Below are 26,916 nucleotides of genomic sequence, written 5' to 3'. Positions count from 1 at the left end.
CCAGCCGTGCTAGCCGCTACCGCCTCCTCTTGAGCAGGCGGTAGTTTTTCGGCCAGCATGGGGGTTAGCACATGTCCTAACAATATGATAAAACAACTACAGACAGTTCAGAACACTGCCATCAGACTCATCTACTGTCTCAGCAAATTTGACCACATCACTCCCGCCTATATAGACTCTCACTGGCTTCCGATAAAAGCAAGAACTCAATTCAAGTTCTATTGTCTGCTGTTTAAGATAACCCATGGAACTGCCTCCTGTTACCTAAACAACCGCCTAAACCGCTACCTCTCATCCAGATCAAGAAGAACTCAAAACCTATTCACCTTCCCACCTAATAATGGAACCCGTCTTAAGAAACTATAAGACAGCCTTCTAGCGACTCAGGCAGCAAAAATTGACCCCACAATCACCAAACTAATGATCAATACAACAGACATCAAAGTATTTCAGAAAGAAATCAAAACATTTCTATTCAGAAAACACGTCATTACCAACTAATATCCTCCCTTTATGCACAAGCTCTCCCTCGATAGAATAACACATTAATTCAATTCTTAAAACCTTTCCTATCATACATACTCTGATTCCTATATAAACATTTTCCACACTATCCAATAAACTTCTTACGTCATTATTAGGTAACTTCCAATCTGTAAACCGTATATACTGATAATCTCCACTATATTCTGTTATCACTTGATTCCCTTGATATGTAATTTTCATAATTGAATCCTCTACCACACCATTTAATGTACACGAATCACTGTTATGTAATTTATCTAGATAATCTTTATTACGCAATTCTTTTGGTAATTCCTATAATTTGTATTCCACCTTGAACAATATATAATGTATAATGTATTCGAAATTAATTTTCCTATGAACTGTTTTCCTACCTTCTGCTACTCTATGTTTATAACCTAACTAATTTATTCTTCTCAAGTACTTTAGCAAGAATGTGAGCCTTTGGGACAGTCAGGGAACTCTAAGTACTTTCTCTTCATCTTAATTAATCTTACTTATTGCATTTCTTCTGTTTCTACTGTAAACCGCTTAGAACCTCACGGTACAGCGGTATATAAGAAATAAAATTATTATTATTATTATTAAAACCCGCAAACGCACCATCGTAAAAGGAGCCCTAAATGTGTGATAGCATTTAACGCAGTTTGGCAAAAGGGCCCCTACATTTTTCTTAGGTCCTTCTTGCTGTTCCTTTCAGGCCTCAGCAGAATAATGTAGCATTTAGGAAAAAAGATACAGCCCAACAGTCCAGCGCTGGAGGCCAGAATAGCAAATATCTCTACCGCCACCATGTACTTGCCCTTGGTGCTCAAGTATGTTGGGATGAAGGAGATCCAGACGCTGCAGAAGACCAGCATGCTGAAGGTGATGTACTTGGCCTCATTGAAACTGTCAGGTAGATTTCTTGCTAGGAAAGCTATAATGAAGCTGATGACAGCCAGAAATCCCAGATAACCCAGAACACAATAAAATGCAATTACTGACCCTTCATTACACTCAATTAGTATTGTTCCAAGTTCTGATCTCATATTAAGATATGCGAATGGGGGAGCAGTGAACAACCAGGCAAGACACAGAACTGTTTGAATAAGGGAACAGGAAAGGACGATAGAGTTAGAGACCCTGGAACCCATCCATTTCCGGAGCTTGCTTCCAGGTTTGGTAGCTTGGAAGGCTGTGACCACAGTGATGGTTTTTGCCAGTATAGAGGAGAGAGCGATGGAGAAAGTGATCCCAAATGTAGTCTGTCTGAGAATGCAGGTGACATCCTCAGGATGCCCAATGAATAACAATGAACAGAGGAAGCAGAGTATGAGGGAAATGAGGAGAATATAGCTGATGTGTCGGTTGTTGGCTCTCATTATGGGAGTGTCTCTGTAATAAATAAAGATTCCCAAGATGGCAGTAGTGATGAGAAAGAAGAACATGCTGATGGAAGTTAAAGCAATCCCTAGAGGCTCTTCAAAAGACAGGAAAGTTATCATTTTTGGGATGCAGGCATCTCTTTTCAGGTTTGACCATTGATCATCCGGGCATGTTGTACAGGTGTCCATATCTGAGAAAGAATATTATCATATCATTATCTCACATATATCATGAGGTCTATTTACTAAAGTGCACTTAAATATCATGAGTCCTATAATCTTCACAGCTCAGCCAGAAAGAGCAGTTTAATTCACATTAACTGCATGGAGAGTGAAGGACTGTGAACTACATATTGAGTTAGCACCTGGAACTTTAACTCTAATGTCTGCAAATAACACGGCTGCATGTAAGAGCAGGTAGTATATGCACTCATGCTACTACAAGTAAATACCATAGATCAATGCACAAAAATTGCAACCATTCCCCCCAGTATGAATCCTGAACCCCTCCATTCTACTGGTGAAGAACTAAACCTTCTCTCGCTCATATGGATCACCCAGCCTTTAATGGTGGTGTCCCTGGGGGGTTAGGCAGGGGGCATGAGCAATCCTCAGACATTTTTGTTGCTTTTCAAGCTCAGATTGAAAATAGTGGTTCTGATCCATGGTAGTACAGTCTACCAAATAAGGATGATATGACTTTATTTGATAATTTGACCCCTAGAGCTAATTCTGAAAGGCTGATAAAGCAACATGGAGGAGTGTGTGGCACAGTGGTTGGCTCTACAGCCTCAGCATCCTGGGGTTGTGGGTTCAAACCCCTTGCTGCTCCTTGTGACTCTGGGCAATTCACTTAATCCTCCATAGCCCCAGGTACATTAGATAGATTGAGAGCCCACCGGGAGAGAGAGGGAAAATGCTTGAGTACCTGATTGTAAAAACCGCTTAGATAACCTTGATAGGCGGTATTTAAATCCTAATAAACTTGAAACTTAAACTTGAAATGGGGATCATTATTGCCCCACTTGTAATGCATGAGAGACACCCATAAAAAAGTGCTTGGGTCTCTGGCCCTATATCAAGGAGTTATGGGTCAAAGATATTAAGAGAAACAAATGTCCCAAACTTTATTGGAATGTTAGGAAGGGTGGACAGGTGAGTAGTATGGAAATCTAGAATCCTGTCAGGGTTGTGAATTCAAAACAGCACATTCCACTCTTCATAGAGCTATCTTCAGACATTCAGTTTATCCTTGGAACTTATTCTCAATAGTTCATCACCTTAATCCAAGACAGGGCCAGACAACTGTAAGCTGTGCACAACGTGGCTACCACTTCAATTCAGCCTTGCAGCCATTCTAATGGTCCATCGTGCCCATCAATCTGCTCCCACGGTGGCCCCTAGGTCAAAGACCAGTGCCCCAACCGAGACTAGCCCTACCTGCGTACACTCCAGTTCTCTTATTGTAAACCATTTAGATATCTTTGATGGACGTATATCAAGAAATTAATAAACTTGAAACTTGTGGAAAGTGTATTCAAACAATCTTGTATAATTCTGCAAGCAGGGAACCAGTTTACACAAGCCCACATCTCTCAGAAGGAGTCAAGTGATTAAAGAACAGCCTACACTTGTTGCTGGTTTTGCAGAAGCCTAGCAATGGAAGGCAAAGAAGTGGAACAGAGATCAGCATCAGTGAGAAGAAAGAGAAAATGAAGCCAAAAGCCAGGCACACTTGGAGAGGAGAAGCATAGCCCCCCAAAGAAACCAGGTCATACAGGTACAAGATTGTGTATTTAAATTCCCTGAAACTGAAAAGCAGGAAGAGGCTCCCAGGGAAGATAAGGTCATAGTCAAGAGATTGAATGCATGTTTTGCATTTGACTTCAATGAGGAAGATAAGGGGCAGATACCAGTACCAGAAATGGTAGGCAATGCTGATAAACCAGAGAAACTGAAACAGATCTCTGAAACACTGGAGGATATAATGGGTCAGTTTGACAATCTGAACATTGGCAAAGTCCCTGGACTAGATGGTATATATCCCAGAATGCATTATAGAATAGAAAAATAAACATGCAGAGCTATTGTTACTAATTTGTTTTTAAAATTCAGCATTGTACTGGAAGACAGGAGGGTGACCAACGTTATACCAATTTTTAAAAAGGGTTCCAGAGGTGATCTGAAATATTAGAGACTGATTAGTCTGATATTGGCACCAGACAAATTGGTAGAAACTATTATAAAGAACAAAATGACAGAACTTGTTCATAAGCATTGATTGATGATAGAAAGCCAACATGGATTTAGTCAAGAGAAATCTTGCCTCACCAATCTACTACATTTCTTTGAAGGGATGAATGAACATGTGGATAAAGGTGAGCCGGTTTATATAGTGCATCTAGCTTTTCAAAAAGCATGATAATTTTTGAACCTAACTGACCTCACTTTTACAGGTCACTTTTTTAATAATTTACCTCACATTTATAAACAGGTCCCCATCAGTTTTACTGTGATTGGAGAAAATATTTAGATTATAAGCCCTCTTGGGACAGGGCAGGTTTTATTTCATTTTATTAAAAATGAACAAATTACTCTGTTCCAAAGTGATATACAGTACCTACAATGTCTACAAAATCTGAATGTAAGTCCTCCTTCAGCTACAAATACAGAAGTTGAGTGTTTAATGCATTATCTTAAAAATTCTATAATATATATATATATATATTTTATATTTTGGTGATGGTGTGGCTCTACATAATTTTCATAAGACTGAGGACCTGAGTTTTCATAGAAAGATAGAAACATGATAGCAGTTAAAGGCCTAATGACCCATCCAGTCTGCCCTTCCCTACCATCCATTATCTTCTCTTCTCCATAAGAGATCCCACATGCCTGCTCCATGCTATACTAAATTCAGATACAGTCTTCATCTCCACAGGGTTCGGTGCTGGGGCCAATCCTGTTCAATATGTTTGTGAGTGACATTGCTGAAGGGTTAGAAGGAAAAGTGTGCCTTTTTGCAGATGATACCAACATTTGTAACAGTGTAGACACGGAAGACGTAGTGGAAAATAAGAAAAAGGATCTGCAAAAGTTAGAGGAATGGTCTAATGCCTGACAACTAAAATTCAATGCAAAGAAATGCAGAGTAATGCATTTGGGGATTAATAATCGGAAGGGATCGTATATGCTGGGAGGAGAGAAGCTTATATACACGGATGGGGAGAGGGACCTTGGGGTGATAGTGTCCGAAGATCTAAAGGCAAAAACAAAGCGTGACAAGGCAGTGGCTGCTGCCAGAAGGATGCTGGGCTGTATAAAGAGAGGCATAGCCAGTAGAAGGAAGAAGGTGTTGATGCCCCTGTACAGGTCATTGGTAAGGCCCCACTTGGAGTATTGTGTTCAGTTTTGGAGACCCTATCTGACAAAGGACATAAAAAGACTTGAAGCTGTCCAGAGGACGGCGACGAAAATGATAGGAGGCTTGCGCCAGAAGATGTATGAGGAGAGACTGGAAGCCCTGAATATGTATACCCTAGAGAAAAGGAGAGACAGGGGAGATATGATTTAGACATTCAAATACTTGAAGAGTATTAACGTAGAACATAATCTTTTCCAGAAAAATGGTAAAACCAGAGGACATAATTTGAGGTTGAGGGGTGGTAGATTCAAAGGCAATGTTAGGAAACTCTGCTTTATGAAGAGGGTGGTGGTTGCCTGGAATGCTTTCCCGAGAGAGGTGGTGGAGAGTAAAACTGTGACTGAGTTCAAAGAAACGTGGGATGAACACAGAGGGTCTAGAATCAAAAAATAATATTAAAAATTGAACTAAGGCCCGTACTGGGCAGACTTGCACGGTCTGTGTCTGTATATGGCCATTTGGTGGAGGATGGGCTGGGGAGGGCTTCAATGGCTAGGAGGGCTGGAGTAGGTTGGGCTGGAGTAGATGGGCTGGAGTAGGTTTTAACGAAGATTTTGGCAGTAGGAACCCAAGCACAGTACCGGGTAGAGCTTTGGATTCTTGCCCAGAAATAGCTAAGAAGAAAAAATTTTTAAATTGAATCTGGTTGGGCAGACTGGTCTTTATCTGCCTCATCTACTATGTTACTATGTTACTACTTCCACTGGGAGGCTATTTCATGTTTCTATTACCCTTTCTATAAAGAAGCATTTTCTTAAATTACTCCTGAGACTATCACCACTTAGCTTCATCCTATGCCTTCTCCGTCTGGTATCCTACCCTAGGGTGTTTTGTCTTTAAAGAGACAAGGGCTAGTTCCTGAATTATCACCATGACTGCTTGGCCAGCTGGTAGGAAGAGAGGAATCTTATCAAGTATTTTCCTCATTCTGTAAAGGAAAAAATAGTCCCACCTAGCCTGCGTGCTCCCTTCCCTTTATTGTATCTATTGTACCCTTTAACCTATCAATCATTGCATTTCCCACACCTTATCATATGTATGAAATTAAATGTCTTTGTTGGTTTGTACTTGACACCCCGTATTTATTTAAATTTGTATTATGTGCACAGCTTAGATATCTGATAAGCAGTAAACAAATTTTTTAATAATTTGAAAATGAATTACACTTTTTGGAGACCTACATCCCTCCTTAATTTCAAGAACAGGGACCATAATAGATACCCTATATTTATTTGTATCCCATGTTTTCCATGATGTCACCCACCAGTATGGTTGGAGATCTCTCCCTCTGCACACGGAATACAGTCATAGCAGCAGATGGGTTTTCCTTCCTTGGTTAATTTCCTGTAACCAGGATGGCAACTTGGACTGCATCTGAACTGCGGAGGTTTCTGAAGATTGAGAAAGCATGTTATGTAACTTCATTTGATACTGGACAGTTGTTTTTGAAATGGAATGCTCTTTTTTAAATTATTGTCATGTATAACAGCATATTTCATGCTTAGGAAGGTACTTGTAAAAATATCCTAAAAGTGTTGATTCTTGTCAGTGCATAGCCAGATTAGACCAACTTCACATCAGATGTGACCACTTTAATGGAAATAGATTTATAAAGACTAATTAAGTTATATAATAATATTTAGAGCTTACTAACCTAAGGATAGGTTATAGTAATCAGTAATTGAACATTCATAATACATTACATTAAAAATAAAAACTGAAATGAAAAAAAATTGTTAAAAAAATGCAGAACAACCAACAATTTTCAAAATAGAAAAAAACAGCATCATGCCCCCTCACATCCCACTTGCTTGCTGAAAAAGAACACCTTCTCCTTTCTAAGTGGGGAAATGGCCAAATGGTTCAAGCAGCTGCCTCAGCACCCTGAGGTTGTGAGTTCAATTCCCACAGCAGCTCCTTGTGACTCTGGGAAAATTGTTTAATACTTTTGGAACTTTACCTGTTCTAGCAATTTTTAAAGACTCGTTATTAAACTTTGATACAAACTGTAAATAAAGGATTTGTGACTACAGGATGGACTTGACATCTCCAGTGCTTCTCTTTGTTGCCTCAAGGCTTGGTACCTTTTTCCCTTTCCCTATAATACTTTATTGTACCAGATCCAAATTAAGTACCTGTCTAAAACATGTAAAACACTTTGTATTCACTGAAAAAAGCAAAATATCAAGCCCCATCCCCTTTCCTTTCCATTTCAAATGAGTCAGGGGTAAGTAGGCAGAAGTGCCTGTAACAGTTAATTAGTGTCAATTAACCCCAATTGACTAATTACTATGGACTAGATTCACTAACCTTCCAATCCGTGTCCGATCCATGGGCGATTGGAGGCAGGCTGACCGATTCACCAACCATCTTCATACATAGTAACATAGTAGATGACGGGAGATAAAGACCCCAATGGTCCATCCAGTCTGCCCAACCTGATTCAATTTAAATTTTTTTTAAATTTTTGCTTCTTAGCTATTTCTGGGCAAGAATCCAAAACTCTATCTGGTACTGTGCTTGGGTTCCAACTGCCGAAATCTCCGTTAAAACCTACTCTTGCCCATCTAAACCCTCCCAGCCATTGAAGCCCTCTCCAGCCCATCCTCCCCCAAAACGGCCATATACAGACACAGACCGTGCAAGTCTACCCAGTACTGGCCTTAGTTCAATATTTAATATTATTTTCTGGTTCTAGATCTGTGTTCATCCCGCACTTTTTTGAACTCAGTCACCGTTTTGCTCTCCACCACGTCTCTCGGGAGCGCATTCCAGGCATCTACCACCCTCTCCGTAAAGTAGAATTTCCTAACATTGCTCTTGAATCTACCACCCCTCATCCTCAAATTATGGTCTCTGGTTTTACAATTTTACTTTCTCTGGAAAAGATTTTGTTCTATGTTAATACCCTTCAAGTATTTGAACGTCTGAATCATATCTCCCCTGTCCTTCCTTTCCTCTAGGGCACGGATCTCAAAGTCCCTCCTTGAGGACCGCAATCCATTCAGGTTTTCAGGATTTAACAATATATATGCATTGAAAGCAGTGCATGCACATAGATCTCATGCATATTCATTGGGGAAATCCTGAAAACCCGACTGGATTGCGGCCCTCCAGGAGGGACTTTGAGACCCCTGCTCTAGGGTATACATATTCACGGCATCCAGTCTCTCCTCATACGTCTTCTGGCGCAAGCCTCCTATCATTTTCGTCGCCGTCCTCTGGACCGCTTCAAGTCTTCTTATGTCCTTTGCCAGATAGGGTGTCCAAAACTGAACACAATACTCCAAGTGGGGCCTTACCAATGACCTGTACAGGGGCATCAACACCTTTTTCCTTCTACTGGCTATGCCTCTCTTTGTACAGCCCAGCATCCTTCTGGCTGCAGCCATCGCCTTGTCACTCTGTTTTTTCGCCTTTAGATCTTCGGACACTATCACCCCAAGGTCCCTCTCCCCGTCCCTGCATATCAGCTTCTCACCTCCCAGCATATACGGTTCCTTCCAATTATTAATCCCCAAATGCATTACTCTGCATTTCTTTGCACTGAATTTTAGTTGCCAGGCATTAGACCATTCCTCTAACTTTTGCAGATCCTTTTTCATATTTTCCACTCCCTCTTGTGACATTTCCTTCCCTAAGAATGATAATGTCAGAGTTAAAACCTATAGCAAATCCATTGTCCAGGGCAGAAAACTAGCTGTGCATGATGAGGCAGAAGATCTTGAGAGCAGAGCTGCCTACCCTGAGGAACTTGAACCTGACCAGGAGCTGGAATCCAATCCAGTTCCTCAGCCTAGTAAGAGAGCTAACTCCCTGAGGAGATTTAATCAGTTTCCTAGTAGCAATCTGCCCAGTGACCTAGAGGGGGGAGCCAGAGAGTACGCAAGTTAGCCTCCCAAACACCTAAGGTAGGGAGTAGTTATAACTCTCTTAAACAGCTCTCCAAGTCAGTAAGGCAGACAGCCCACGAGGACCTGGCAGAAAGGACTTTCCAGGCCAGGTAAAGGGCAGACCTCACTCAGGAACCTATGGAGCAACAGAGCAAATGTGTGCTCAAGAAAGCATGGACACTACTGAATGGGAAATGCCTGTCGAAGGTGTAGAAGCCATGGATGTGAGCTTGGCAGCCTCCCGCTAATGAATAAAGGTACTGTTTCCAGGGAGAATATTTTGTTGGGACAATTTTCTTAAGAACTTTGAAGAAGTTTTGTTTTGACAAATACTGGGCTGTAAGCAATGCTGCAGCTGTTTCCAGCATTAATTAAGCTGCTGCACTCCAGCTGTGTTAAAGCCAGGAAACGCTGGTGAAAGTTTCTTTTTGTGTGCTTGGGGGTTTTCCTTTCTACCTTACAAACCCAAGGGACTTACAGAATTGGGGAGGATCCCTGAAGAGCTAGGGTCGGGACTTTGTGGGGGCTTATAAAAGCTATTTACAAAAGGGGACCTGGCAATTCTGTTGCCCAGCCGTGGAAAAGGCTGGAGAGTTGCTATTGCTGAAAGAAACCACAATCTTCAATACTGCGTGTTTTTCCAAGTTTGTTTTTGTGATAATCTCGAAGAGAGCGAGACCAAAAGGCTTTGAGCATTTGCGCAAATGCTCAAAGTCTAGTCCAGCCCAGCAGAAGAAGAAGGAGGATCTCTCTCACACCGCCCGGCCCAGCCCAGCCCAGCCCAGCCCAGCCCAAACCAACGAGGGATGATCTTCGGGCACTGGCACTGGCACATGCACATGCTGTGCCTCCTCCAGTGAGTCGGAAGCTCCACCCACCCCCCAGCGAGTCAGAGCGCCCGGACTCCCCCTTAAAAGGAGGAGAACCGCGGCACAAGGGAACTTGCTCGGGCCGAGTCGGGGAGGCAGCAGCTCAAGCAGGCACCAGCAGGAGAGGGAGAGGAGAAGCGCTGGTAAGAGCGTGGTCGCGAGGGAAAGAGCAGGCGGAGGCAGGCAGAGCGGGGTAGCGGCGAGAGGAGGCTCCGCCCACCCCCAGTGAGTCGGAAGCTCCACCCACCCCCCAGCGAGTCAGAGCGCCCGGACTCCCCCTTAAAAGAAGGGGAGCCAACGGCGCGCAGCCGTTCGGCGCGCGGCGAAGGCGAGCGGCAAATGCGCTCGCCTTAGCGAGGGCGCCTTTGCGAAGGAGCCTTAAGAAGGAGCCAGGGAGCTAAGCAGCCCACAGAGGGTTCCAAATCGCAATACATCAGTCAGTTACCTAGACAAGCTTCAGGGAACACCACACTCCCTAGACAATCACTCAACCGCAAGCACAGTAGCACCAGCAAAATCACAACTCTCAGGGGACAACAAACAGTAAGCAAAACCACAGACAACCAATAGAAACAGTCTTTCTCAAACACATCCAAAACTTTCCATCTATCTTTAATCCTAATAGGCAGACCTTTCTTTCTAACTCGCTAACAAGCAGGCAATCCTCTCTAACTACATATCTCTAATTATACATCCTCTCTAATTACACAGCAGACAGACCTTCCCAGACACCCCAATCCCTCAAACTCTCAAACCAACAAACTAGCAAACAGATTTCTCTTTCAAACTCTCAGGCAGACTTTTTCCTTTCTTTCAAGCTCTTAAACAGGCAGACTTTTCTCTCAAATTCACAAACTAACTCACAGGCAGGCTTTCTCAACTAACTAACAGGCAGGCATACCTAAATAACAATTTGAAATGGCAGGGAGAACAAGAAGCACCAGGACTGCAATCAAGACCAGCATTCCAGTCACCGGAGGGATCCAGGGGATGGCTATGGCCTATGTACAGACGGAGGATGACCCTGGACGGTGGACAGAGGCGTGTGTGCAGACCGAGGCCATCCCCCCCCAGCAATACACCTCTGTTTCTACACAGACAGAGGAGATGGGACAGCTGGAAGGAGACATATTACAGGAACTATTGAGCCTAAGGGAGGAGGTGAGGCGATTGAGGAGCATCAGAGAGGATGAGGCCTTCATCGACGGCGTAGTCCAGGAGCTGTCCCAAATCTCCGAGCAGGCACTGGACAAATCCATCCTCGTGACACCCAAACCCTCAGCCTTGAGACCAACGACTGGGGTACAGGAAATGGCTGGGGACGCCGACTCCTGGCAGCTGGTAACCTCCTCCACAGGCAAGCACAGGAGACCCCCCCCTTTCTCAGTTTCTTCTTCATCTTCTTCCTTTTCTCTCAAACAGGGCAGTTTTACATCGACCCCACAAATCGCCCTGAGAAACAGATTCCAGATCCTACAGGAAGGGATTGCAGTTGAGGAACAGGAAGACGTCCAACACATGACCCCAGTCCCAGGGACGACTGAACAGCTCCCCTCAAAGAAACGCAGGGTGGTGGTCATTGGGGATTCCATGTTAAGGGGCACCGAGGGACCAATTTGCAGACCGGATATACAATCAAGGGAGGTTTGCTGTCTGCCTGGGGCCAGAATCCGAGATGTCACCACCTGTCTAGATAGACTTCTCAAACCACAGGACCACTTCCCCATGCTTCTCATCCACGTTGGGACGAATGACACTGCCAGGAACACCCCGGAGACCATACCCAAAGACTTTGGAGCCCTGGGTGAGAAGCTGAGGCAGTTGGGAGCGCAGGTGGTCTTCTCATCAATCATCCCGGTAAGAGGTAAGGGTAGAGCCCGGGAGGAGCGTATCCAGAGGACTAACGAGTGGCTACATGGATGGTGCAGGGAGATGAACTTTGGATTTCTGGACCATGGAGAGGCACTGCAGGGACTTCAGGGACCAGACGGACTCCACCTGACCAGAAGAGGTAAGAACGTCTTCGGACGTCGACTAGCCCGCCTACTTCGAAGGGCTTTAAACTAGGTAAGTTGGGGGAGGGTATCCGTTCATTCTCTGGAGCAGTAAGTAACTATCCTGAGGAGGTGAGTCGCCACTCTGAGTCTGAGGTAAGTGCACACACTGTAAACAATACATCGGGGGTCACACTAACTCAGGCGGGAAACTCTATACAGGGACTTAGCAAACATAAGGTATGGAGAGCTATGTACGTCAATGCACACAGTTTGGGCAATAAAATTCTAGATTTAGAGACGGAAATAATGAACGCCGACCTAAACGTAGTGGCGATATCCGAAACTTGGTTCACGGACTCACACGGGTGGGATATGGTTATACCGGGTTACAACTTACTCCGTCGAGACAGGGAGGGCAAGTTAGGAGGAGGGGTAGCTCTATACACTAGAGAAGACATCAAAACTACCATAATCACAGATGTTAAGTATACCGGGGAATCCCTCTGGGTGAACCTGGCTAGAGGAAATGAAAAATGCCTGTATCTTGGTGTGATTTACAGACCTCCGAGACAACAGGTAGACAAGGATATGGAATTAATCGAGGACATTGAAAACATCACCTTGCGTGGGGACACAGTACTGTTAGGGGATTTTAATATGCCCGATACAGATTGGAATGCACTTACCGCACAAACTAGCGGCAGTAGAAGGTTGTTAACCTCCATAAAGGGTGCACAGCTCAAACAATTGGTATTGGAGCCCACTAGGGACCAGGCGTTACTAGACCTGGTACTCACCAACGGAGACAGCGTATCAGAAGTTTCGGTAGGTGATACGCTGGCCTCCAGCGACCATAACATGGTTTGGTTCAACCTTCGGAAGGGTTTCTCCAGATCGACCACAACAACAAAGGTCCTAAATTTTCGTGGCACTGACTTCAAATGCATGGGAGACTTCGTCCATCGGGCACTGCAAGACCATGCCGAAACCAATAATGTAGAGGCCATGTGGGCAAACCTGAAATCTACCCTACATGAAGCAATAAATTGCTATATAAAAACAACAAGCAAACGACGGAGGAATAATAGACCCCAGTGGTTCACTACAGAAATCTCGGACCTCGTTAAGAAAAAGAAAAAAGCATTTGTTTCCTACAAACATTCAGGAAGAGGAGCAGCAAAAGAAGACTATCTGGCCAAGTCCAAAGCTGTCAAAACGGCAGTCAGAGAGGCCAAGCTTCAGATAGAAGAGAATCTAGCAAAGGACATTAAGAAAAGGGATAAATCCTTTTTCAGGTACATCAATGATAGGAAAAGAAACACAAATGGGATAGTACGCCTTAGGAAAGCAGACGGGAATAATGCAGAATCAGATTCCGATAAAGCCGAACTACTAAACGAATACTTCTGCTCAGTCTTTACCTGCGAGGCGCCAGGGTCCGGTCCACAGTTGCAAGCAAGGCATAGCTCAGATGACCCGTTCTGGAATTTCGAGTTTACACCCAGCAGCGTCTACTGCGAACTATCAAGACTCAAAGTGAACAAAGCCATGGGACCGGACAATCTACACCCCAGGGTGCTTAGAGAGCTGTGTGATGTCCTGGCAGAGCCATTGTCTGTGATCTTCAATCTTTCCTTGAAGGCGGGAAAAGTCCCCTTGGACTGGAAAACAGCCAATGTAATCCCACTCCACAAAAAGGGCTGCAGGACAGAGGCTGAGAATTACAGACCGGTGAGTCTCACATCCATAGTGAGTAAACTCATGGAAACACTAATTAAGCATAAATTAGATACAATCCTAGACGAGAAGAATCTACGGGATCCCCGCCAACATGGATTTACCAGAGGCAGGTCCTGCCAATCCAATCTGATTAGTTTCTTTGACTGGATAACAAGGAAACTGGATGTGGGTGAGTCCCTGGACGTCGTTTACTTGGACTTTAGTAAAGCTTTTGATAGCGTTCCGCACCGCAGACTATTGAACAAGATGAAATCAATGGGACTAGGAGAGACGTTAACTACATGGGTCGGTGATTGGCTAAACAGTAGACTTCAGAGAGTGGTGGTAAATGGTGCCCCTTCAAAAACGTCGGAGGTGATCAGTGGAGTGCCTCAGGGCTCGGTCTTGGGCCCGATCCTCTTCAACATATTTGTGGGAGATCTGACTCAGGGGCTTCAGGGTAAAATCACATTATTCGCCGATGACGCCAAACTATGCAACATAGTAAGTGAGAACACTTTACCAGACAGTATGACGCAGGACCTACTTCTATTGGAACATTGGTCCTCGACTTGGCAGCTAAACTTCAATGCTAGAAAATGTAAGGTCATGCACCTCGGCAGCAGGAATCCATGCAAAACTTACACACTAAATGGTGAAACCTTAGTTAGGACCAAGGCGGAACGTGATTTGGGGGTGATCATTAGCGAAGACATGAAGACTGCCAATCAAGTGGAGAAGGCTTCATCAAAGGCAAGACAAATGATGGGATGCATCCGAAGAAGTTTTATTAGCCGGAAGCCCGAAGTTATAATGCCATTGTACAGATCCATGGTGAGGCCTCTTCTGGAGTATTGTGTACAATTCTGGAGGCCACATTACCAAAAGGATGTGCTGAGAGTTGAGTCGGTTCAAAGAATGGCCACCAAAATGGTCTCGGGACTCAAAGACCTCCCGTATGAAGAAAGGCTGAATAAATTGCAGCTATATTCACTTGAAGAACGTAGAGAGAGAGGAGACATGATAGAGACGTTTAAATATATCACCGGCCGTATTGAGGTGGAGGATGATATCTTCTTTTTTAAAGGCCCCTCTGCCACAAGAGGCCATCCGCTGAAAATCAGGGGTGGGAAATTTCATGGCGACACCAGGAAGTTCTTCTTCACCGAAAGGGTGGTCGATCGTTGGAATGAACTTCCACCTCAGGTGATTCAGGCCAGCAGCGTGAAGGATTTTAAAAGGAAATGGGATACACATGTGGGATCTCTAGGGGGGTAAATTCAAGGGGGTAGGGTTGTTGGAGTGGGCAGACTTGATGGGCTGTGGCCCTTTTCTGCCGTCATCTTCTATGTTTCTATGTTTCTATGTCGAGACAGAGGAGAGGAGGAAAGTGAATAGGAGGAAGGGTGCCCTTCAGAAAGGATATGCAGAGGCATAATAACCTTAGCCACTGGCCTATCCACTGGCTGGGTAGCTTAACACGGAGCCTAAAGTCTCCACAGAGCCAGTAAATATCACCTAGGGTGAAAATCTGATGCTGCAACAATGGGGCATACCTATAATCCAAGACAGAACAATAACCTGGGGGAAAGTTGCCCACAAAACTACCCTGTGTCAAATTAGAAACATGACATGTGTAATTACCCTTATAGATAGTAACGGCTATGTCAAGCTTTTTATGTCCTGGCAGCAAAGGGTATTTAGAACGCCACAGCGCACAAAGGGGATCGGTAAAATTAGAGGAGATATTGGTAAATAACCCAAAAAGCATGGTTGGATACCAGGAGGGAGGTCCAGAGGTACGGTTCCTAGATGGGATCTAGCTTGAGCACTTATGTAACAATTACTCTTATTATGTTGATCAGCAGTGAATTTCATCCATTCTAACCAAAGGTTACGTTCTGAAAACCCTACCTCAACAGCCATAGTATCTTCAAAAGTGGGATTGGCAATAGCCATCATGTCAGTAAGTTTATTGAATGTAGGGGCCAGTGGGTTAGTATTTTTGGGGCCCCCACAAAATGGCGGAGAGGATGAGTGGAGGTAGATAGATCCCGTAAGAAAAACTGACGGGTCGGATAGCTAGACCCACCCTTAAACCATATGCCCATAACGTACATACCTTCATCAGTAGGTCTAGGGTTGTCAATAGTAAGAGAAAGCTTAATAATTTGTTCAGGAGCCCGTCTCCTATAACAGTTTCCAACCTTACGAAGGGTCATACGAGTAAGCAGAGATTTACCATTTTGATCCACTTTTTTTAGAGCACTTTCTGGTCTATAAGCCCAGTCAGTGCCAGTATTCCAACTTACTGCTCCCCAGAATGCACACTTATCTCCCCAACGTGAGTCAGTAACACATATATATATATCTTTAGTTTTAGGAATCTCTGAGGACCAATGGCATAGCCTTGGGATATCAATTGATGAGCAGTCCATAATGTCACAATACTCAAAGGAGAAGGTGGCAACTTGCACACTACTGGAATTATACCAAAAGGTAGTATACTGTCTATCTTTCTGAATTCCAATTGAAGGACAGCCTTTGCAAGGGAGTAGTCCAGCTTGACGTCTTAGTCGCAAAGAGGTGCCGGGGTTGCTGTTTACAGATGAGTACATTGTTGGGTGTCATTTACAGATGGGTATGGGCAGAAAGTGTCGTGGACCCAGGACACATCATCCCTGTAGACACAGTTAGAAATGATCCATACAGGAAAAAAAACTAGCAGCAGCGCTGCCAGGAGGAGAAAGATAAAGTTGGTGGAATGCTGTGATGAGATCATCATGTTGTTCCTCTGAAGGGGGTGAAATCTGCGCAGAGACGGCTTGCTTCTGGGGTTTTAGGTTAACCCTCTTCAAGCGACTTGTGTGGATCCAAACAGGAGACTCCTCAGTGAGTACAGCGGTCCTGGACACAGCGATCACAGTAGTGGGAGGACCAAAGGGGAAATCTGTCTGCTTCCGATCCTTGAAAAGCTTCTGGATGATGAATTCATCACCAGGCTGGAAGGAATGGGTAGGAGTCTGTGGAGAGAAAGGAGAAGTGCAAGACACGTTTCTTTCAACATGCCCTAATGTTTCAATGAGCTTCCGAACATATTCTTCCTGTATCAAGGGAAGATCACTATTCTCAACTACGGAGGGTCTGTCTACCCATGGGGCGGGGAAAGGTCATCCCATGAGAATCTCAAAGGGAGAGTAGCCAGTGGTGCAGTGAGGCTGCATCCTGATTTCAGCTAAAACAATAGGGAGGAATTTTTTCCAATTCACAAACGTGCCAGCTGTGGCTTTCCTGATTTTGTCTTTAATAGTCCTATTCATGCGTTCGACAATACCAGAACTCTGTGGGTGATATGGAAGATGAAATTTCCACTCAATACAGAGTGCGGTAGCTAAAGCTTTGCATACTCTAGCAGTGAAAGCAGGACCATTATCTGAATTGATGTGTGTGGGACATCCCCCCACATTAACCCAGAGGAATACTGGGCCCACTACGAAGCGCGCGAGGAGATGAATGAAGAAGGTGAATTCTGGGAACAATGGTCAAAAACAAGCACAACTATCTTAGACAAAATAGCTCCCAAACAAAACAGAACAAACCGCTCAAATAAATATAACAACTGGTTCGACTCCGAACTACAAAAAATGAAACAATCAATACGACGATTAGAAAGGATCTGGAACAAATCAGGTGAAATATCCGACAGGAATAATTGGACATCAAACATAAAGGAATATAAACAACTGATAAAAGAAAAAAGGAAAAAATTCTACTCATCCAAAATATACACATCCAACACAAGTGCAAAAGGAATTAACACTCATGAATTGTTCAATCTAGTAAAAAATCTATTTGACACCACACGCCACAGTCAATCAACGCACGACATAAAACTTCCATCAGCAGACGATCTAGCACAACACTTTAACTCAAAAATTGTGAACCTAAGGAACAACTGCCCAACAAATAACACAGATGAACAGCAAATAGCCAACATACACGAAAACGAAACACCAGTGGACATATATTGGAACTCCTTTCAGGACCTAGAATGGAATAACTTCATAAAACTCTACAACAAATATACCACATCAAACTGCATCCTAGATCCCTGTCCACCCAACATAATGAAAGCAGCCCCTTTAGACTTTAAGATAACACTATGGACTCATATGTCCAACAATTTCAAAAATGGAAAATTCCTATCAAAAAACGGTCACATTATAATCACCCCAATCCCAAAAAATCATAAACTACCCCTAACTTCAGCAACCAACTATAGACCAGTAGCATCTATCCCATTTTTCGTAAAAATAATGGAAGGCTTGGTACAAACCCAACTGATGGACTACCTAGATCGGTTCTCACTGCTACATGAAACCCAGTCAGGCTTCAGACCCCTGTTCAGTACTGAGACGGTGATAGCAGCAATCTTAGATTACCTACGTAACTTATTTAGTAAGGGCCACAAAGCCTTAGTGATGCAATTCGACATGAGCTCAGCCTTCGACTTGGTAGATCACAAAAAATTACTACAATGTCTAGATTCAATCGGCATAGGAGGCAAAGTGCTGGACTGGTTCCGAGGTTTCCTTACGACCCGCACCTATCAAGTTCGCTTCAATTACAACCTCTCTAAAACATGGAGAAACCCATCAGGCGTTCCACAGGGGTCCCCACTATCCCCACTACTCTTCAACGTCTATATAGCTTCACTAGGAACGAAGCTAACCCAGCGAGGCATAAAAGTATTCAGCTATGCAGACGACTTCACAATCATAATCCCGTTTACAACATCCCCCTCTGAAATCACCCCCACAGCAACTGAAGCGCTAAACACGATGGATCAATGGACCACAGATTTCAAACTGAAGCTCAATTCAGAAAAAACTAAATTCTTCATAGCCTCGCCACACGCACAGAATACGATAATACCATTACACATTAACAATCTAAACTACCCCATTCAACCAACGATGAAGATTCTAGGAGTAATACTAGACCAAGGACTAACCATGAAAGACCACATAGACTCCTTAATCAAAAGAGGGTTTTTCACTCTCTGGAAACTTAAGTCCATTAAGGCGTACTTCCACACTTCAGCTTTCAGAATTCTAGTACAATCCCTAATACTAAACCACTTGGACTATTGCAACATCACCCATCTGACAATCCCCCAGAAGCAAATGCAAAGACTACAAATGATACAAAATGCAGCAGTCAGGATGATTTTCGGGCTGAAGAAGTCCGATCACATAACCCCTTCCTACCGACTCCTACACTGGCTGCCGATGGAGGCGCACACGAAGTTCAAGCTAGGATGTCTCTGCTTCAAAGTATTAAATGGTCTAGCCCCAAAATACATTACAGACCTCTTCTCATTCCCAACCAACAGACACGAAAGAAAAACACACCTGAAATTTGTCTCCCCACCAGCTAGAGGGTGCAAATATAAGAGACACCATCAACAATTGCTATCATATCAAGCAGCCATATGGGGTAAAGACCTAGAAAAATTAATTATGCACACAAACAACTATGAAGAATTCAGGAAACACCTAAAAACCTACCTATTCTTGAAATACCTAGGTAACGAACCGGAACATCAACCCCCCTCATAACATCACCACATACCTGAACGTGCAAACTGCTAACCCCAACCCCCAATCGCTAAATATGATCACTCTATGAACTTACGGAATATTTCTACTTCTGTGTAAACAACTTGGCACTTCCTGGCCTTGCACCACACAAACTGACGTTAACATTATTAAAGTTATCAGATGTACACTGCTATATTCTCTAATTCGTTGTACGAAATATACACTGCTATACTCTTTAATTAGCTGTTCGTAAAGTTTCACTTGATTGTATTTACAGTTTCTTTTATTGTAAACCGCCTAGAAGTCGCAAGATTGTTGGCGGTATATAAGAATAAAGTTATTATTATTATTATTATCCCCACCTAGGGATGATTTCACGAAGTAAAATGTTCACCACAGTCTGAGCAGTTTCATTTGTAGTGGGAAAGACTTCAGGCCATCAGGAAAACATGTCAACAATAACAAGGGCATAATCCTGGCGGGTCCCAGTGGCATGAGGAATATGAGTAAAATCAATCTGTAAGTGTGAAAAAGGAGAAGTGGGGTAAGTAAGGTCCTGGTGTGGTGCTTTATGGGGTATGTTGGGATTAGCACGGAGACAAGTTAGACATCGAGCTATATATGTCTGTATCAGGGAGCGAAGGTCAAGAATGAAAAAATCACTGGCAAGGAGCTGGAGTGTCGAGCGAGCACTACGATGACCAATGCCATGATATTGAGCAATGAATAAGGGGGAACTAGCGGCTGGTAAACAGGGTTTCCCCTCTTTGCACCAAAGTCCGTCCGAAGGGCGGCTTTGGGCACCGGCTATTTGCTAGGCATCAAGTTCAGAGGGGGTAACAAAGGATTGAAGCTGGGAAAAAAGAGAAGAAGGGGGAAAAGCAGGAGGAGAAAGAAGAGGAAGGAGAACAGAGGAAGGAGGGGGGTCCAAAGCAGCTTGTTTAGCAATGCAATCAGCCAGAGCATTACCTCTGGCAACTTCAGTCTGAAGGCCAGTGTGTGCACGACAATGAAGAATAGCAACTGCAGCAGGCAGGAGTAAAGCAGAGAGAAGATCCGAAACAAGGGAAGAATGAGAAATAGGCTTACCATCAGCGGCCACAAAGCCGCGACGCTGCCAGATAACACCATGGTCGTGTACAACATCAAAGGCATATTTAGAGTCGGTATAAATATTAACACGTTTACCAGAGAAAAGGTGACAGGCGCGAGTAAGAGCAATGAGTTCAGCAGCCTGTGCCGAAGGATAGGGGAGGGAAAAAGCCTCATGGATGATATCAGGAAGTTCAACAACAGCATATCCTGTGTGGAAGGTGTTGTCACTAGGACATGAGCAAGAACCATCAACAAAAATGGAGGAAGCATTGGGGAGAGGGGTAGAGGACAAATCAGGGCGAGGGGAAGTGTCTTGATATATCAGAGAGACACAGGAATGATCAGGAGGAAGCGCATCCTGTTCACCCTTAAGACCCAAAAGACCATTTAAAAGTATAGCGGGGCCGTATGTCGGGGCAGAATATCTGATGGTGAGATTGGGATTAGAAAGGAGGATGACCTCATAACCACTAAGGCGCTGAGCTGACATATGCTGGGTATGAATATTGCAAAGGAGGGCTTGGACATCGTGAGAAGTATGAAGGGTAGTGGGGTGACCAAGGGTTAGAGGAGTAGCCATCTCTACCACCATAGCACATGCAGCTAGGGCCCTTAAACAGGCAGGCATGCCTTGAACTTGAACAGGGGTAACTTTAGAAAAAAAGGCAACAGGGCGTAACTTACCGCCATGATCCTGAGCCAGGACGCCTGCCATAGTCTTACAATTGTCACGAGCAAAGAGATGAAACATTTGGTCATAATCAGGAAGACCCAAGCCTGGGCTAGAAACCAAAGCACATTTCAAATGTCCAAAAGCGTCCAACATTTCTTTAGTCCATCTGATAAAATCAGTCATTTCAGGACCTAGGGTCTGTCTCAAAATCTGGTCATAGAAGGAACAATCAGGGATCCATTGGCGGCAATAACCAATCATACCAAGAAAAGTAAGCATGTCTTTTTGAGTAGCTGGGCGAGGCAAACCCAGAACAGCAGCAATGCGAGAAGTGCTAATTTTCCTCTGACCGTGAGACAGGACAAAACCCAGGTATTCCACTTCAGATTTACACCATTGTAGTTTCTTTCGTGACACCTTGTGACCCACACACAGACAACCATTGTAAAAGGTGCAAACTATCAGCCTGACAGGTCTCCTGAGTTATGAAACACAAAAGAAGGTCATCCACATATTGAATGAGGACAGAACCATGGGGGGCCGTCCATGGCTGTAAAGTAGCCCGAAGGACAATGGAGAAAACCACAGGGGAATCAACATAGCCCTGGGGCATTCTACACCAGGTATACTGCTGTTGCTTAAAAGTGAATGCAAAAAGGGGCTGGGTGTCCTCGTCAACAGGGACAGAAAAAAATGCATTCTTCAAATCAATGACTGAAAAAATATGAGCTGCAGGTGGAATGGAGGAGAGGAGAGAAGGGACGTCAGGAACAACAGGTGCAATGGGAATCACCAAAGCATTAACAGCCCTAAGGTCTTGAACAAAACAGGGGGGTGCCATCAGCTTTGACAACAGGATTGATGGGCGTATTGTAGGAAGAGATGGTGGTTTTAATAATACCAGAGGAAAGAAAGGAAGCAATTAGTGAAATCATGACTTTCTCCTTCTCTTGGGAGATCGGGTACTGCTTAATGAAAACAGGAATGAGTGATTTCAGAGAAGCACAATAGGGGGTACATGAAATAGAGCCTATATCAGTGTCAGTAGAAGCCCAGACCGGAGAGTCTGGGGGAAAGGGCAAAAGTGTGTCAGGGCAAGTAGAAAGGTAAAGGGTGGACGGAGGGCAAATGGGAATAATGGAGGAAAAGACATGCAAACCTCCTGTATCATCTGTAGTGAGCTGAATGAGAGGAAAAAAAAGATCTCGACCAAGAAGGCTGACAGGGCAATGGGGAATAATAAAAAAGGAGTGCTGAAAAAGAGTAAAGCCTGTATCGGGATGAGCTACAGACAGGGGTGTGGTACGATAGGATTTAGTCAAAACCACATTAATTCCCATAGAAAGTTCAGCATTCATGCGTGGGCCCCGATAGTAATCCTCACTGATGGTGCTACAAGTGGCACCCGAATCTACAAGAAAAGGCACTGGACTCCCTTGTACAATAAGAGATATCATAGGAGAATCCTTAGCAATTGCAGAGACCAAAGTGAATGCTGAGGTGTAAACCTCCGGGCCCCTTCATTGGGGAGTAGGGGGGCTGTGCCAAGAGATAGGAAAACGAGGAGAAGTGGCAGATGGTCTCACAGTAGAGGGAGGGGTAGGCACCACCGGTGAGGCGGATTGAACTGGGAATGCAGGGGGTCTGGGATGAGGGCATTGATTAAGCTAGTGACCAAGGTCCCCACAATTGAAACATCCAGTACTTCTGGATGGATTATTACCACCTCAACCAGAGACTAGAGCCCTCGCCCTGCGAAACCCGCGACCCCTTCTTCCACGAGAGGTAGACAGGCGCGGTCCCCAGGTGGGTAGCTGGCCCTGATGCAGGATTTCCCGAGGTTTAGAGATCTCAAAACAACCTGCTGCCTCTTTTTCCATTAATTTATTTTGAAATTCAGCACGAGAACTAGTGGGCCATTCTGAAATCATTTGTTTGACCAGAATTTGCAAGGGAGAACAGAGGTTAGAAAGGAAAGTCTGAATAAGTAGGGAATCCATATTTGCATGGGAACTGAGACCCGCCTCTTGGGTCCAGGTTTCATTAAACCTCTTCCAGAAATCCACAACAGTTTCACCTGATTTCTGTTTGCAGGCTACTGCAATAGGAAGGGAAGATCGAGACTTAAAACACCGATCAAGCTCTGCCTGTAATTCATTCCACATAACAGCATTTCCTGCTTCAGTATTAAGTCTATAAGCAGTAGCTGTGACAGTAGCAGGCTCTAAAACACTAATACTAGGGACGTGAAACCAGTCCCAAGGGGAACTGTGTCCAACAATGCCATCTATAATAAGGCGCATATCTTCCTGCGTATAATTTCGACCCTTGCATGCTCGTTTTAAATAGTGAAAAGTCGCACTAGCAGAGACAAGAGGCTTGGGGCAGTGCTTAATAATCTTGTTAATGTCTTCTAACTCAATGGGTTTCTTCAAAAGAATATCCCCCACTGTGAGAAAGGGCATCTGTTCTTGCATCAGCTCCTGTACTTCCGCAACCCTTTGAGTACCGCTCCGAGTGTGAAGGGATGAAAAAGAGATTATCGGCCCCCGAACAGTGGGGTTGGTCGTGGATACAGTGGGAAATGGAATGTTTTGGGGCAAAGTGTCATCAACCTGTCCCGATGCAGCTGCCGGCTTTCTTTTTCGGCGACCGGCACACTTTCAAAGAGCCGCGCATGCATGGCTGCTCAAAGTTCAATCTTCTGCTCTGCTGCAACTTCCTGTTTCCAGTTGGGTCAGAGCAGAAGATTGCTCTGACCCAACTGGAAACAGGAAGTTGCAGTAGAGCACAAGATTGAACTTTGAGCAGCCACGCATGCGCGGCTCTTTGAAAGTGTGCAGAGGAAAATCAGGTCACAAAGGGGTCACAAACCGATCGGTACATGATCTGTTTGCTTAGTGAATCTAGCCCTATAGGTACACACATGGGATCAGCACTCCAATTTAAGTGATCTATACAGAATCTGGAAGCTAACGTTTTGCCCAGAAAGCCAAAATACACCATTCTATTGACCATTTTATGACAAGTTTCATGATACCTGTTTGGATCAGCACCTCTGATCGCTTAAATCTAACCTGAGTGAAAGAACTCTCCCAGACGATCGCCTTCTCATCAATGGTGAAATCCTGCCCTGGGGGAGCATGGGGGTTATAACATCCAACAACTTTATATTCCAATGTTGTATTAGGAAGAAAGTTCAAATTCAAAATATCGTATCCAATGGCGAGTTCTCCATTTTCATCCAGGTTCATCTCTTCCCCTAGACCATTCTTAAAATGGAGGTTCCTCAGATAACGATGAAGCTAAGAAATGTAATTGAAAAAATGGGAATAGATTGAACTACAGTTTTTGGTGGAATTCAGTATGTCATATTTATAAAATAGAAAGATCATTAGCTATTCAGAAAGGGAATTTTAATAAATTTCAAGATGTGTGGAGGCCATTAACAAATTATTGTAATGAAGAGTTATCATTTTCCCTGATTTGTACAAATGAAAAAATTGGGTGGGGGGAGGGGGACTGTATTATATGATATGAGATATTAAAGGGATGGGAGGGAAAGGGATAAATTTTATTTAATATGAAAAATTGTAGAATTCAGGTGATATATTAAGTTAAAATGTGGATATTTTTTGATGCACTTGATGTAAGTTATTAAAATGAATAAAGAATTTAAAAAAAAAGAAATGAGGTTTGCATTTTAAGTAATATCAGGTTAGACAGGTAATTTCAAGCATACAAAAAGATTTGTTTATAACTATAAGAACTACACTTCTCCCTCCCCATTCGCGGTTTCGACACTTGCGATTTCACAAATTCGCAATTTTTTTGTTTAGCACATTTCTGCCTCTCTCCAGCCTTCCTCCCAGCATCCTGGCCTTACCTGGTAGTCTAGCGGGCTTTTGGAGAAGGAGCGATCTTCCTACGCTCCTGCCCCGTGTAGATTGTCAATAGGGAATGGCTGCCGTGAGTTCCCGTCATAGTCTCGATAGACTCCGGGAACTCACGGCAGTCATTTCCTATTGGCGATCTGCATGGGGCAGGAGCGTAGGAAGATCGCTCCTGCCCCGAAAGCCTGCTAGACCACCACATAAGGCCAAGATTCTGGGGAAGGCGGGAAGGAGGCGGGGGTGGGTCAGAACCAGATGAGAAGATATTTGCGGTTTTTCTCAATTCACTGTCTCAATTCAATTCTCTGCCCCTATCCCCCGTGAATACCGAGGGAGAAGTGTAATTTTAAAGCCATTTCTGGAGGTAAATCACTCTCTATCTCCTCTCACTTACAAATGGACACAGCCTTAAAGTATGGACCAACTCCCTAAAGAAGCTTAGGAAAATTATTTTATAACAGCCATATAAACTTCTCTGATTCCATTCTAGAAGTGCAGTATACAGTAACAAAAATCCAGTAAATAATGTAACTAGCCAGTGAATGGGGAGAAGGAAGGCACAAAGAAAAGAAATATACATTATCTTTTCAATTCATTCTTCCATCTTCAATGACAGATCTATAGGAAGTTGGGACTGTAAGAGCAAAGACCTTTGCACTCATCTTTAAAACAGAAAAATGATTTGAAAGTGGCACCAAATGGCAGATATTTTTTCTTGCATAAACATCAAAGTCTTGATTTTTGAATCTGAAACTTGAGTTGTTTTATGATACAGATTGTATAAATGGGCTGAAAATGGCTTAGAAGCAGGCCGGAGCAACTTGTGAGGCTCGCCATAAAAAGGGGGGCCTCACGAGTCAAAGCACGCAGGGAGGAAGCTTAGGAGCCAATGGGAGGGAGAAAGGAGTGGAGCAAGACAAGCGGCAGGCATTTTAAATTAGGTCCTTCCTGGGACAGCCATCTTTTCAGCGGCACACAAGGAGGAAGAGAATACTCCGCTGCCCAGTGGCCCTGCCTTTGTGAGGGGAAGCCTCCGTTCAGGAGTGAAGCTCCAGTTTTGGGACACAGGGCAGCATGAGATAGTGCCATGGGGGCAGCAGGGAAAAGAGTGTGTTGCTCTATGAATGTGGAGGACCAATTGTGCTTTTTTTTTAAAAGGGTTGCAGGGCTGTGTTTTTGTTTTTAAGCCTTGGGTTGAAAAAAATTCATGCTTTGTAGCACTGTAAACACTATCCCCTTGCCTACCTGCTTGCCTCGGGATGGGTGGCCCTGCCTGCCTGTCACTAGGCCGGCCTGTCTAACACTAGGCCTGCCTGCCCTGTGCCCTGTCCCTACCTGCCCTGTCCTGGCCTACCACTAGACTGCCAAAGGGGGCACAGGGTACAGGGCTTAGCAGGGAGAATTTGGTTTAGAATGTTTTTTTCTTGTTTTCCTCCTCTAAATCTAGGGAGCGTCTTATGGAGCGAAAAATATGCTAATCCAAACTGTTTTTCTTCCTTGATTTTGCAAAGGCAACAGCTGCTATGAGGAAGAAATTTTTGGCACTTCGCCCAAATCTGAAGCAAATGGACCCCTGTTCATTTGTAGAAATAAAGATAGTTCTAAGTCAAATAGATGCTGGCTCTGTCATCTCGATATAGGGACACTGGATCATCAATTGTTCTATTGTCCTTTGATACTCAGTTTTTGGAGATCTATATGGGGATATATTACTCTAATTCTAGAGACTGTGGTTCCAATGTCATATGAAGCGGTATTATGTGGGAAGCTGATATATTCTATCTCCAGCAGATAGGCATAAAAACAGGTTATTGGGTATAATGATTGGGGTAGCCATACAAATGAGTATGAAAACCTG

At 44.0% G+C, this 26,916-nt stretch overlaps 1 protein-coding gene across 1 annotated transcript in view; it reads right to left on the bottom strand.

Moving 5' to 3' along the window:
• Nucleotides 1–1,187: 1,187 nt before the first annotated feature.
• The window catches only part of LOC117368566 (vomeronasal type-2 receptor 26-like), a 69,437-nt gene continuing 43,708 nt past the window's right edge, over nt 1,188–26,916 (bottom strand). The window contains exons 7-11 of the mRNA XM_033962297.1: nt 24,257–24,470; nt 11,798–11,809; nt 10,943–10,953; nt 6,581–6,695; nt 1,188–2,083 (exon numbers count right to left, since the gene is read on the bottom strand). Of these exons, the coding sequence (XP_033818188.1) occupies nt 1,188–2,083; nt 6,581–6,695; nt 10,943–10,953; nt 11,798–11,809; nt 24,257–24,470 (1,248 nt within the window). The remainder of the gene's footprint in view (nt 2,084–6,580; nt 6,696–10,942; nt 10,954–11,797; nt 11,810–24,256; nt 24,471–26,916) is intronic.

Source organism: Geotrypetes seraphini, chromosome 10 (assembly GCF_902459505.1).
Source record: "Geotrypetes seraphini chromosome 10, aGeoSer1.1, whole genome shotgun sequence".
Lineage (NCBI taxonomy): Eukaryota > Metazoa > Chordata > Amphibia > Gymnophiona > Dermophiidae > Geotrypetes > Geotrypetes seraphini.
The sequence above is the reverse complement of the archived record's forward strand: the minus strand, read 5'-3'. Positions and strand labels throughout refer to the sequence as shown.